Here is a 12,581-nt window from a genome sequence, read left to right as displayed (position 1 = left end):
AGTGGGAGCAATCGAATGATAATAAAATGGCACATTTAACATTCAAACAGTCACTTGCCCCCTAAGCGAGTGTGTCTCCGGCTCAGACAGCTTCATCGGCTTGCGCCTGACGCCGCGCTGGGAGCAGCGTGTGCCCAGTGGTGCCGCTGCAAAGCACACGTGTTGGGGGGGCCTGCTGAGGAGGCGGCTTCATGTGTGGGGCCAGGCGGGGGCAGCTCAGGCTCCCTTCCAGCGAGAGCTCGCACCCAGGCCTCACCGCTGGCTGGCCAGGGAGCGACGCGGGGCCAAGACCGGGCTTGGGGTCTCACGGCACCGTCGGTCGGTCTCCGAGTGAGCCAGGGACCCCCATGTGTCCGGCCTCACCCTCACCCCCACCCCCACCCCCACCCGTCCAACCTAACCCCACCCGTCCGGCCTCACCCATCCAGCCTACTCCCACCCATCTGGCTCCAACCCCACCCATCCGGCCCCACCGTCCAACCTACCCCCACCCGTCCGGCTCCACCCCCACCCATCCGGCTCCACCATCCAACCTACCCCCACCCGTCCGGCCCCACCCATCCAGCCTACCCCACACCCGTCTGGCTCCAACCCCACCCGTCCGGCCCCACCGTCCAACCTACCCCCACCCGTCTGGCTCCAACCCCACCCGTCCGGCCCCACCGTCCAACCTACCCCCACCCATCTGGCTCCAACCCCACCCATCCGGCCCCACCATCCAACCTACCCCCACCCGTCCAACCTACCCCCACCTGTCCGGCTCCAACCCCACCCGTCCGGCCCCACCATCCAACCATCCGGCCCCACCATCCAACCTACCCCCACCCGTCCGGCTCCACCCCCACCCCTCCGGCTCCACCCCCACCCGTCTGGCCCCACCATCCAACCTTCCCCCACCCGTCCGGCTCCACCCCTACCCGTCTAGCCCCACCTGTCCAACCTACCCCCACCCGTCCAGCCCCACCCATCCAACCTACCCCCACCCATCTGGCTCCACCCCCACCCATCCGGCCCCACCATCCAACCTACCCCCACCTGTCCGGCTCCACCCCCATCCATCCGGCTCCACCCCCCCTCATCCAACCTACCCCTATCCATCCAACCTACCCCCACCCATCCGGCCCCACCCATCCATCCTACTCCCACCCGTCCGGCCCCACCCCCACCCATCCAACCTACCCCCACCCATCCGGCCCCACTCCCACCCGTCAGGGCCACCCCCACCCAGCATGGTGGGGCTTGTTCAGCTTCCTGAGGCCCAGGGAGCCCCCAGCCCCTCCACGCCGGCTGCGGTCCCCCCAGCTGGGGTGAGAGAGAGCTGGCACATGGGGCTGGCTTGCCAGAGATTTATTGCTTGGAACAGGAGGGGGAGCCCTGCGCTCCCCTTGTCTCGGTCTGTGTGTGCCCTGCACGGGGGGATGCTGAGACCCAAACAAACCGGAGAACAGAGCCCAGGCAGAGGCCTGACCCCCCCAGACCCACAGCCAGGCCGCTGTTTCTGCCTGGGCTCGTCCAGCCTGCAGAGCTTGGGGCCAGCGATGCTGGTAGCAGAAGCCCCTGGGCCTGGCCCAGCTCCAGCATGGCCGTGCCCGTGAAACCTGAGGGTGGATGGCAGCTCTCCCCTGGTCTCCTCAGCCCCGGGGCGGCCCAGGCGCAGGGCAGGCTACAGGGCAGCGGCGGGCAGTGCTGGAAAGCGGTGGATGCGAAACGGCTCCATGGCGTAGGACGGCTCCTCCCCTGCAGTGAGCTGGCACAGGAGCTTCCCGACCACGGGCGCCAGCTTGAACCCATGGCCTGTGTGGGCAGAAGTGCAGAGACTCCAGTCGGCTGGGAACAGCTGCCCTGAGAGCGAGCCCTGTGCCACGGGCACTGCCCACGCCCGCCTGCCCCCGGGCTGGCACAGGCCTTGGCCACCCTGCAGCTGGGGGGGGCTGCACCACACCTGTCCCCGTGGGGTGGGACCAGCACTGGGGCAGGGCTGAGCTGTGGCAGCAGATTGAACGGGGCCTGGGGATGGAGCTGCGGGGACGGGGGGCAGCTGGGCCATCCCAGCCCTTTGAGGAACACCCCGGTCCCGAGGCAGCCATCCCCGGCACTGAACTGGTACTGGGGGCAGGCACTGAGCCCCTGACCCGCTTACCTGAGACCCCCCCGTCACTCCATCCCCGCTTAGCTGAGACTCCCCGACACCCCACCCCCACTTACCTGAGACCCCACCACCACCCCATGTCTGCTTACCTGAGACCCCCCTGACACCCCACCCCCACTTACCCGAGAACCCCCCGCCGTCCTACCCCCACTTACCCAAGGAACCCCCCTGACACCCCACCCGCACTTACCCGAGAACCCTGCCCCAATGATGATGTTGCGGAACTTGGGATGCCGATCCAGAACAAAGTCTTCATCTGGGGTGTTCTGTGGGGAGCCAGTGCACGTCAAGGAGGGCAGAGCCCCACCAGTTCAGCACCCCCCAGGGTGGGCAAGGGGACACTGGTGCCTTGGCTCCTGCTGGGGTGGGGAGGGTCTGGGAGCACCAAGTGACTTTGGAGGCCATCACCTGGCCTGTACATCACCACCCGTGTGGGGCATGAACTGGGAGCAGGCGCCTAAGCAGAGGCCAGGCTGCCTGGGAGCCAGGACTCCTGGGTTCGGCCCTGGCAGGGGAGTTGGGGCTAACAGGTTGTGGGGAGGGGAACCAGGAGCCAGGACTCCTGGGTTCTGGCTCTGGCACGGGAATTGGGGCTAGCAGGTTGGGGAGAGGGGGACCGGGAGCCAGGACTCCTGGGTTCTGGCCTGGCAGGGGAGTTGGGGCTAGCAGGTTGGGGAGAGGGGGACCGGGAGCCAGGACTCCTGGGTTCTGGCCCTGGCACGGGAGTTGGGGCTAGCAGGTTGGGGAGAGGGCGACCAGGAGCCAGGACTCCTGGGTTCTGGCCTGGCACGGGAGTTGGGGCTAGCAGGTTGGGGAGAGGGGGACAAGGAGCCAGGACTCCTGGGTTCTGGCCTGGCAGGAGTTGGGGCTAGCAGATTGGGAACAGGGGGACCGGGAGCCAGGACTCCTGGGTTCTGGCCTGGCAGGGGAGTTGGGGCTAGCAGGTTGGGGACGGGGGGACCGGGAGCCAGGACTCCTGAGTTCTGGCCCTGGCTCCCGGCAGGGGGTGACCATGTGGGTTGGCAGGCGTGGGGAGGGAGTTCTCAGGCCCAGCGTCTGCCCCTCACCGTGTACATGCAGTGCTCCACCACGGCCGGCTCTGGCACCAGGCCTGGCAGGTATTTGCTGATGAAGTCCTGGAGGATCTGGATGTCGGGCAGGGCTGAGGTCTCGGGCAGCCGGTCACGCTCCTCGGGGTCTGCCAGGCTGCCAGAGTGATAGCAGATCTGGGGGAGTTAGGAGGGAGAGTCAGGCCAGCCCTGCTCCTTCCCAGCGCAGCCCCGTGGAGCACCACAGTGCTGGGCTCTCCCCCACTGCCCGGGCCCCCAGGATCCCTCCTCCCAAAGCTCTGCACCCGCCCCCACCCCTGCAAGGGCAGGGCTGGCAAAGCTCAGGGCTGCAGCAGTGGGGCTGCATCAGGCCCGGAAGCACCCATATCCTGCCTGCCCTCCAACAAAGTGTGTGGAGATGTGTGTGCACACGCGTGCAAGGGTGTGTGTGTGTGCCCATGTGTGTGCGTGTGTGAGCTGGGCCCCCTCCCTGCTGCCCCGTCTCACCTTCACCAGTCCTGGGTACTCATTGGAGGGCAGCCCGTAGATGTGGTGGGGGGCACAGAGGGCCAGGAAGCAGGGGAAGTTCGCTGAGACCCCGTAAGCCCCGGGGACCTTCTCCTTCCAGTAGCAGACGTTGATGCGCAGCGTCTGCGGGGCAGGGAGCACATGGGTTGCTGCCCACCCGTGGTGAGTTGTCTCCTCCCTGCCAGGGGGTCCTGGGGTGCGGGGAGATGTGGGAGAGAGCGATGTGGCTCCCGTGGGGGCGGGAGCATGTGGGGGTGGCAGTGCAGTGAGCGAGGGTCGGGGCCAGCCGGACCCACTACCACGCGCCAAGCGCAGACAGCAGGGCTGGCAGGCAGGGAGGGAAGCCAGGTCTCCTCCTGGCTGGCACCTGGTGCCCTGTGCCCCTCTGCTTACCCTGACCCAGCTGAGCTCCTAGGCCAGTGCCCCGCATGCCACGTGTCACAGCAGCTCCAGGCAGCGACTGCAGGGCTCTGACCAACCACACAGCCACCCCGGCAAGGTGCACTCGTGCCTCCCAGCCCTGTCCGCACAGGCATGGAGCCCTCAGGCACATGCAGGGACACGGAGCCCCATGGGTCCAGCCAAGCGTGAACCAGGGCAGGGACATGGAGCCCCACGTGCTCAGCCAGGCCTGAGCCAGGGCAGAGACATGGAGCCCCACATGCCCAGCCAGGCGTGAGCCAGGGCAGGGACACGGAGCCCCACGTGCCCAGCCAGGCGTGAACCAGGGCAGGGACACGGAGCCCCACGTGCCCACCCACGGACATGCACACTCGGGTGACCCGGCTGCAGGCAGGTGCCGTGGTGGAAGTGAGCTGTGCAGAGCGGTAGAGAACTGGGTAACAATCCTGTGCTCTCTGGCCCTGCCCCACGTCACCCTGGCACAGCTGGCACCAACCCTTACCTGGAGAGGCAGCTGCAGTCCCAGCGGGGCCAGGAGCTTATTGGCCCAGGGGCCGGCTGTAATCACCAGACTGTTGGCTTGGTACACACCTCTGCTGGTTGTCACGGTAACCACGACCCCCGGCTTGATGTCAGTCACCTTTTCACCATCGTGCAGGGCTCCCCCACACCGCTGGAACCCGTCCTGGGGAGGGAGCCGGCTCAGCCTGGGGCGGGGCGGGGGGGGGCCCTGCCCGAGGGATCGAGCGGTGCAGCTTGGTGCTCAGCCCTTGCAGTTAGTGGGGGTGAGCCTGGCCAGGGGACCCTTCATTCCTGGGCTCAGCATGGGCGTGTGCTGGGGCCCCACATGGGCTGCTGGCCGCCCAGGGCCGTGCAGAGGGCACGTGCTGGGGATGAGAAATGCCAGGCAAAGCAGTGCAGCTCCGGGCACCGTGTGGCAGCACCCCCGGGTGTTCCCCACCAGGGCAGGGACTCCAGCTTAGCCCCATCCCGTGGCCATTGGCCTGGCTTGTGGCCCGACCGGACCTGTCCCAGGAGGTGATGCTGTGGGTACCCCTATCTCCTGGGGCCGAGTCCCTGGCCCCTGGCCACAGAGAAGCCGCCTGCCCCAGGCCTAGCCCGGTACCTGCACAGCCCGGAGTGCCCTGTCCGCGGAGAGTACCCCTGCAGTGTGGTCGGACACGCCCACCTCCCCGTGGTAGGGCCGGATGCCAGGGAAGCGCCCATGCAGTGACTCTGTGGTGAACAGCTCGCCAGGGACGTTGTGCTTCACCAGCGTCCGACACCAGCACTGGAACTCGGGGTTGGTGTTGGCCCCCAGAACCAGCAGCCCCGTCTGCCTACGGAGATGGGCCGGGGGAGCAGAGTGTTAAGGCACTGGGCAGTCGCTGCCCACGTCCTGGCCCCGTGTGTGGTGTGCCACCATCTGCCACGAGCCCCCTCCATTGCCAGTCCCCTCTGGCAGGCTGGGATGTGGAGCCAGAGAGCGGGGCGGTGACTTGCACAGGGGCCGCCAGCAGGTGGGTGGCAGGGTCCAGTCCTACCCACTGGACCACGCTGCCAGGGAAGCTGACTGCAGAGGCAGCACTGCCCATGTTCCAGTATCGGGGGCTTGGTGCAGGCTGCCGCCCCTGCGGTCGGACGTGGTAAAAAATCAAAGGTTAGGGGCCAAGGGGCCAGGCTGTGATGGTGCTACGTGGCACCCACCAGCCGCTGCCTGAGCCGCCATCTTCAGCGCAAGTGAGGGGGGGACCTGCAGGGCCCTGGAGTAACAGGGGGCTGAGGGGCACTGGCAGAGCTGGGGGTTGCACGGCGGCAGGTTGTCCTGTGGCCACGCAGGGAGCTTGACCTGGATCCCTCCTATCACTAAATGCCACGGGGGTGATTCCTGCCCTTCCCAGCGGCTGGGCAGTGCCAATTCCTGCTCCTAGCGGTCAGGGAGGGGGCGGGAATCTCCCCTCTGAACCGCGGCTGCTGCTGCCCCACAAGAGACTGGGTCTGAGTCTCTTCCCAGGCCGCGCCCTCTTGAGAGATCCCTGAGCCCTGCCAGCCCACGGGCCGGCCCAGCCCCTGTGTGGAGAACAGGCAGGGCCCTGTGGGGCGAGGCCAAGGGATCTGGGAGTCAGTCAGCCAGGGACAGTGGAAGGGGCCTTTCTGCCGGGCTCCCGTCTAATGAGATGGATGGCTCCATTAGCTCTGACCCTGGCTAGATGGGGAATCGTTTATATGCTTATTTCCTTAATGGCTCGTCCTTTATAGAGTCGATAAATTACTGGGCGTCCGTCTCACCCGCCATGCGCCCTGCTGCCTTCAGAGTCAGCCCCCGGCCACGGTGCTGAGTGCCCCCAGGGCAGGCCAGAGCCAGGGCAAGGGCTGGGTGGCCCCACGAGTTGCTGTCCCAAATGCGCATCCGGGACGGAATTCAAAGCCTCGTTTGGAGCCCAGGGAGAATGTCTGGGGCTCTCAGGCTGCCTGGCTGCTACCGCACCTGTCTGCGGCGAGTGCTGCTGAAGTGTGTCGGGGGTGCAGGGCTGCAGATCGGGAGTGAGGGGCACCGGCAGAGCTGGGGGAGCCAGGCTGGGCTAGCAGGGGCTGCGGGTCGGGAGTAGGGGGCACCAGCAGAGCTGGGGAGCGGAAGCCAGGCTGGGCTAACAGGGGGCTGCCAGCTGGGAGTGAGGGGGCACCAGCAGGGCAGTGGTGAGGAATGTCCCAGGGCTGGGCTAGCAGGGGGCTGTGGGTCGGAAGTGAGGGGCACCGGCAGAGCTGGCGGGGGGAGGACTGGGCTAGCAGGGGCTGTGGGTCGGGAGTGTGGCGCACCGGCAGAACAGGGGTAATGGGGTGGTCTGGGTCTGGAATGGCAGGAGTGCTGTAGATCACATGATCGGAGCCCCTGTGAGCAGTCAGTTTGTGCGGTAACGTATCAGCCTGAGACCCGTGCTCCCTTGTGGAGTATGTCTCAGTATGCCATGAGTTTGCCCTGTGCTGGGGGGGGGGGGGGGGGGGGCACAGTCTGTAGGAGACGGAGAGCCCAGGGTCAGGTGGGCAGTGTTGCTGCATGCTGTTCAGTGGCTGCCATGTCCCACCCCAGAGGTGGCTGCAGGTGGCTGGCAAAGTCTAAAGCCAGCTCACAGGCCGTGTGGGAGCTGGTAATTAAAGGCAACTGGACATCCCTGAGCCCGGGGAACAGGCCTCGCTGGCCCCCTGCTGCAGGTTATTTCCCCCATTGGGTCAGGCCAGGGTCTGGCTGAGGCTGACTTGGGGCAGTCATGAGCCAGTGAGAGTCACCCGCTTCCTGGGGCACAAGCAGTAGCTCTGCCGGGCTGGGAGTCCACGGGCTCGTCCAGCAGACCTGCTCCCGGCCTCTCCCCCAGGCCCACCCTGGCTGAGCAGTGCCTAGGGAAGGCTAAGACAAGTGGGGCTGGAGGGTGCTAGGATGATGGTGGGTGGGCTGGAGGGGGGGCCTCGCCCTGAGCCCTAGGGATACTTCGAGAGCCTCCCGGGGCTGGTGGCAGGGGCTGCCCCCAGCCTCACTGCTGTGCTCAGCATGGCACTTGCCTGGAGAGCAGGCTCTGGCTGCCTGCCCCTCCCCTACATCCTGGCAGCTCTGGGCCAGGTGTGCTGGGGGCGGGGTCTGTGGCTGCACCCCAGGCCAGGTGGGAGTGCAGCCAGTCCAGTAAGGCCCCACCCAACACCTAGCACCCAGTGGAGTAGGGCCCTTCCTGAGCAGATGAGCGGGAGGCTGAGCACAGGCTGTCATGGTATGGTTCCTGCAGGGCCTCGGTGGCCCAGGGGCTGTGAGCTCCCGGGGGCTGCAGCCCAGGCCTGGACCATGCTGGCTGGCTCGCTCCTGGGGGTGGGCTCTGGGCTGCTGTGCCCGGGCACTGTCTGGCCCTTGCTGGCATGATTGGAAGTGGAGGATGTATCGAGGTCTGGGACACCCCTCCTAATGCGGAAGCCTCTTGCAGTGGTGCAGGTGCTCGCCCTGTGGGCCTGGTCCCCTGCAGCTCTGCCCCAGGGGCTCTGCATGCCGGCATGTGAGGGAAGGGGTTTCTGAGCTGCTGGCAGCCTTGTGCCAATGTTCATAGGTGGGCTGCAACCTCCCTCCTGGGCTCTCCATCCATGCCCGGCCCTGCACTGCAGCCCCTACCAGCCCCCTGGGCTGTGGGACCGTGGCCTGGATGGAGGGGGGCCCCATCTCTCTGATAGCAGCTGAGCAGTCAGCCAAGGACCGGACGGATGGAAATTGATCATTTGTTTTCCCCTGCCTGTTAACATGGCTTAGCACGGAGCTGCTGCTGGCTTCCCCTCTGGGAGCGGGTCACGCCCTGACCCTTCCAGTGCTCAGCTCCCCAGCGCTGGGGAGGCTCGCAGGGGCTGCTGGCAATGTGGGCTGGCACAGGGGATGTGACCAACTGGGAATGTTCTTAATGTTTGCTCTGAATACTGTGTTGGTGCCTCAGTGTCCCCATGGCAGTTCTTAAGTATCTGGCAGAGCAAGGGCCAGTGCACCTAAATGCCTGGCACTCTGTCTCCTAGCAACTGATGGCCTGGGCCCCTCCTCTGCAAAGGTGCCAACTGAAGGTGTTGGAGACAAAGATCAGGTGACCTCCTGGCCCGGGAAAGGAGCTAAGCAGAGAGGAGGGGCTGGAGGGGGTTGTTAGACTGGAGCTGGCTGGGGACGAGGAGTGAAGTGCAGACGTGGGGGTCTGGCTCATGGCCTCCCAGAATGGTCCCGGCCGAGGGGTCCGGTTCTCTGTACCTACAAGCTCTGTTTTAGACCCTGTTCCTGTCATCGAATAAACCTCTGTTTTACTGGCTGGCTGAGAGTCACGTCTGACTGCAAAGTGGGGGTGCAGGACCCGGTGGCTTCCCCAGGACCCCGCTGGGGTGGGCTCGCTGTGGGAAGCGCACAGAGGGGCAGAGGATGCTGAATGCTCCAAGGAGAGACCCAGGAGGTGAAGACGTGTGAGCTTCTTGCCCTGAACAAGTCTGCTCCAAGGGAGAGGAGGCTCTCCAGAGTCCTGACTGGCTTGGTGGGGAGCAGTTCCAGAGCATCGCCCGGGGACTCCGTGACAGGGGAGTAAGGAGCTGTAGGGTCTGCCCTAGGGGACACTTCGGAATCCCGGGAGCTGGCAGGGCCCCGCCCCGTTCAGAGCAGCGTGGCAAGTAGCGGCTCTGTACCGCTCCCAGGAGATCTGCACGGGCTGGGGGCTGCAGGAGCAGCGAGACCCTCCCTGCATTTCACAGCCTGCGTCCGGGCAGTGCTGCCAAGCAGGATTGCTTGGCCCCGGCTCCGGCTCCACCTGTTTGTGGCGGTCGCCAGAAGAAACCAGGTCGCACTGCCTAGGGCCCAGGCCAGGGCAGGGGTTGTTATTGCTCAGATGTGACTCATACTCAGTGCCAGGGACTTTGCTCCTTCTGCTCTTCTTTGCTGGGTCCCGTTTGCGCTCACTGGCCTGGGCACCCTGACCAATAGGGAACAGGCCCCTCCGTGCTTCAGGAGCCTGGCTGGACGCAGTCCTGCATCTCCCACTCCCGGTTCCCTTCCCTGTGCTGACAGCAGCCGAAGCCTGGCAGGATTGCTAGCCTCTCCTCCTGGCCGGGGGCGGGCTGTTCGAGGCATGCCTTGGTGGGCTGGCACGGCGCCCTGTTGTGTTCTCGGGCCAGGCCCAAGGGGGGCTGGCCTGGGAGTGCGGGGTTCAATCTGCTCTCATTCAGGCAGGCCCCACAGCGAACGGAGCCACTGCTGAATCTTGGGGCAGTAAAATCCTGCCCCTGCCCCTGCCCCTGCCCCGACGAGGGGCTGAGCCGCTCGGCCAACGACCCTTTCATGCTCTGCTTGGTCTCTGGTGTCAGCTACTCCGGGCAGCCTGGCCGTTCCTTTCCATTGCTTGCAGTGACTGGCCAGAGCTGGGGTGGAGTAACCCAGCGGGGGACAGGAGCTGGGGCAGGCTCCCTTTCCCCAGGCCCCCATGCCAGGCTGGCTGCCCCTGCGGCTCTGACAGCCGGGCCGAGGCCTGGAGCACGATGTTAAGTGTGGGCCGTGGGGCCAGCTGGCTTGGCATCGGTCCGGCTGCTGTTCTGCTGGGGCCCAGCAGCACCAGTAAGTGCTGAGTGCGGCAGCTCCGGCCCTCTGCCTCCCAGCCCCCAGCTCTGAGGTGTCAGGGCTGAATTCCTCCCGCAGATCCCTTTGCCAGGGAGCCCAGCCCCCGGGGGGCAGCACCCCCCACTTGTGGCACCTCACCTGTACAGCGAGACACCAGCCTCGGCTTCCAGCTGCTCCCACAGGCGGTAGCTCTCTGCCATCATCTGCGAGTAGTGCTCCTGGGGGTAGGCGTGGCGGATTATCCGGCTCTGGCCATGGGAGCTGCCTCGGGAGTGAGGCAGGGGGAACTGCCAGGATTGGGGGACATGGGGAGGGTTAGCCGGGGATCCCAGCCTGCTCTGGGGATGCTGGTTCCCTCTCCCAGCCCTGTCTGCGGTGCTGCTGGGAGCCTGCACCTGGGCTGGGGTAGGGGATCCTAGGGCAGCGCTGGAGCCAGCCCCCCTGAGCTCTGCTCCCTCCCCATGCTGCAGGGGAAGCTGGGGGCAGCAGCTGCCCTGGCGCGGTGGGCAGAGGTACCTAGACCTTCCCCCCTCTTTGCCATCACTTCCTGAGTGTCTGGGTTCCAGCTGCTCTCTGCCCTGGCTGTGGGGCACCCCATGGGCACGGCTGTGCCACGCGACCCTGCCAGGCTGGTGTGATAGCTCGGGGGGGCTGCAGCCTGTTGGCCAGGGCTGCCCAGGTGTTGCCCGCTCCACCGGGAATGCAATGATTCGCCCCAGCACCTCTCGCCAGTGCTGAGCCATGCAGGGTCCTAGGTGCCAGGTGGGGTCATGTTGCTGCTCCAGTCACTGATCTCCACTGCAGGGCCCCCGTGCAGCAGCGTCACACAGCGCCAGCCGCTGCTCTCCCAGATGGCAGGTCCTGGCTACCGAGAGCCCCTGGCATACGGGGGGTGCTGCCCCTGAAGTGCTGTCGGGGGGCAGGTGAGGGTGTGCCTCCCAGCCGCAGGGACCCCACCTGGAGGGGGGGAGCAGAGGCTTAGCTCCCCCAGCTCTGGGGGCTGGGCCGGAGCCTGCAGCGGAGCTGTGCTGTGCAGTTTGTGTCGGGGGATTTCCGTCCTGATGGCTGGGTGTCTGCGGGGTCCCGCTGCCCAGCTTCCGGAGGGCGCATTCTGCCTCGCTCCTGTGTGGGCTCAGTGCTGGAGCGGGGCCTGCAGCGGGAGCCTGCGGGGCTGTCTGCCCTGCAGTGTCCCTGGAGCTGCGTGTCTGAGGGGGGCCTGGGAAGGGGGGTACCTGTTCCAGCAGGAGGGTCTCTCTGCCCCGCTTGGCCAGGTGGTAGGCAGTGAAGGACCCCTGGATCCCAGCCCCCACCACAATGGTGTCATAAAGGGAGCTGTGGGGCTCGCCTGCAGCCGCCATCATCAGTCCTTCAGCTGTTGCAGGGGCCTGGAACCGGAGCCAGGAGCAAAGTCCAGGCTCCTGGAATGGTCAGGCAGGAAGTTGTGTGGAACTGACTCCAGCAGCCAGCGCCGGCCTTCTGCATCTGAGTGCCCGGGGCTTCCTGGCTCCCCAGCATATGCCCCGGCTGCTTCCCCTGCCACGGGGCCTGGAGCAGCCCAGCCCTCAGCGGGCGTAAGTGCACTGGGCATTTCCCACCCACCCCGTCCCTGAGCAGGGCATCATGTGGCCTCTGCCAGACCTGTCCTGCCAGGGACTGTCCCCGGGCGCTGCTCAGCTGCTGGAACCCGCAGGACTCCTGCTTCCCTCACAGCCATGCCATGCAAATAGCTCTGGCCCCCGCCCGGCCAGCTCAGTCCCTGGGGCACCATCAGCAAAGGGCATAGGGGGAATCCAGGGCCCCCAGGAGCAAGATGAGGAGCACTGGGCAAACTTCCCTCATGCACTGCTCTGCCCTGCCCCTCAATCCCAACCCGCAGCCCCCCTGTACCAGTCCTGAGCTCCCCCCAGCTCTGGCCTGCCCCTCAATCCTGACCTGCACCCCCCATCCCAGCCCTGAATCCCTCCTGCTCTGCCGGTGCCCCTCAATGCTGACCTGCAGCCTCCCGTCCCAGCCTCCAGTTCCCCCCTGCTCTGCCAGTGCCCCTCAATCCCGACCCACAGCCCCCACATCCTAGCCCTCAGTTCCTCCCTGCTCTGCCAGTGCTCCTCAATCCCGACCTGCAGCCCCCCCGCCCTGCCCCCAGAAAAGGGGGATTGTGTAGAACAGACACTGTGTCTGGAAGAGAAGCGCTGTTATCTCACTGGGGTAGAAGTGGCCCCATTTAGTAACGGGCCCTTTGAGGGTCGTTATTTCTGAGCTCTGGCCCCACATCAACCAAAGCTGTCTCTGCCTCAGAGCCTGCTGTGAGTGCATCACTGCCCTCCCCTGAGTGGAACTGGAACTGCCT

At 66.1% G+C, this 12,581-nt stretch overlaps 1 protein-coding gene across 1 annotated transcript; it reads right to left on the bottom strand.

The window, feature by feature from the left end:
- Positions 1 to 1,332: 1,332 nt before the first annotated feature.
- On the bottom strand, positions 1,333 to 11,592 carry PIPOX (pipecolic acid and sarcosine oxidase). The gene is made up of 8 exons (XM_030537013.1): positions 11,467 to 11,592; positions 10,373 to 10,521; positions 5,255 to 5,468; positions 4,631 to 4,813; positions 3,706 to 3,849; positions 3,217 to 3,375; positions 2,340 to 2,415; positions 1,333 to 1,794 (listed from the first exon to the last, which is right to left on the bottom strand). The coding sequence occupies exons 1-8, from the start codon at positions 11,590 to 11,592 to the stop codon at positions 1,664 to 1,666; spliced, it is 1,182 nt and encodes a 393-aa protein (XP_030392873.1). The 3' UTR covers positions 1,333 to 1,663.
- Positions 11,593 to 12,581: the final 989 nt, after the last annotated feature.

Source organism: Gopherus evgoodei, chromosome 17 (assembly GCF_007399415.2).
Source record: "Gopherus evgoodei ecotype Sinaloan lineage chromosome 17, rGopEvg1_v1.p, whole genome shotgun sequence".
NCBI lineage: Eukaryota > Metazoa > Chordata > Testudines > Testudinidae > Gopherus > Gopherus evgoodei.
The sequence above is the reverse complement of the archived record's forward strand: the minus strand, read 5'-3'. Positions and strand labels throughout refer to the sequence as shown.

Excerpts from the sequence above, each read along its gene's own strand:
- PIPOX (XM_030537013.1), bottom strand. The coding sequence starts at position 11,592 with ATGGCGGCTGCAGGCGAGCCCCACAGCTCCCTTTATGACACCATTGTG. Across the intron at positions 4,814-5,254 it reads GGGCACTCCGGGCTGTGCAG|GACGGGTTCCAGCGGTGTGG; the intron begins GTACCGGGCTAG and ends CTCCCTCCCCAG. Across the intron at positions 3,850-4,630 it reads GACTGCAGCTGCCTCTCCAG|ACGCTGCGCATCAACGTCTG; the intron begins GTAAGGGTTGGT and ends CCTGCCCCGCAG.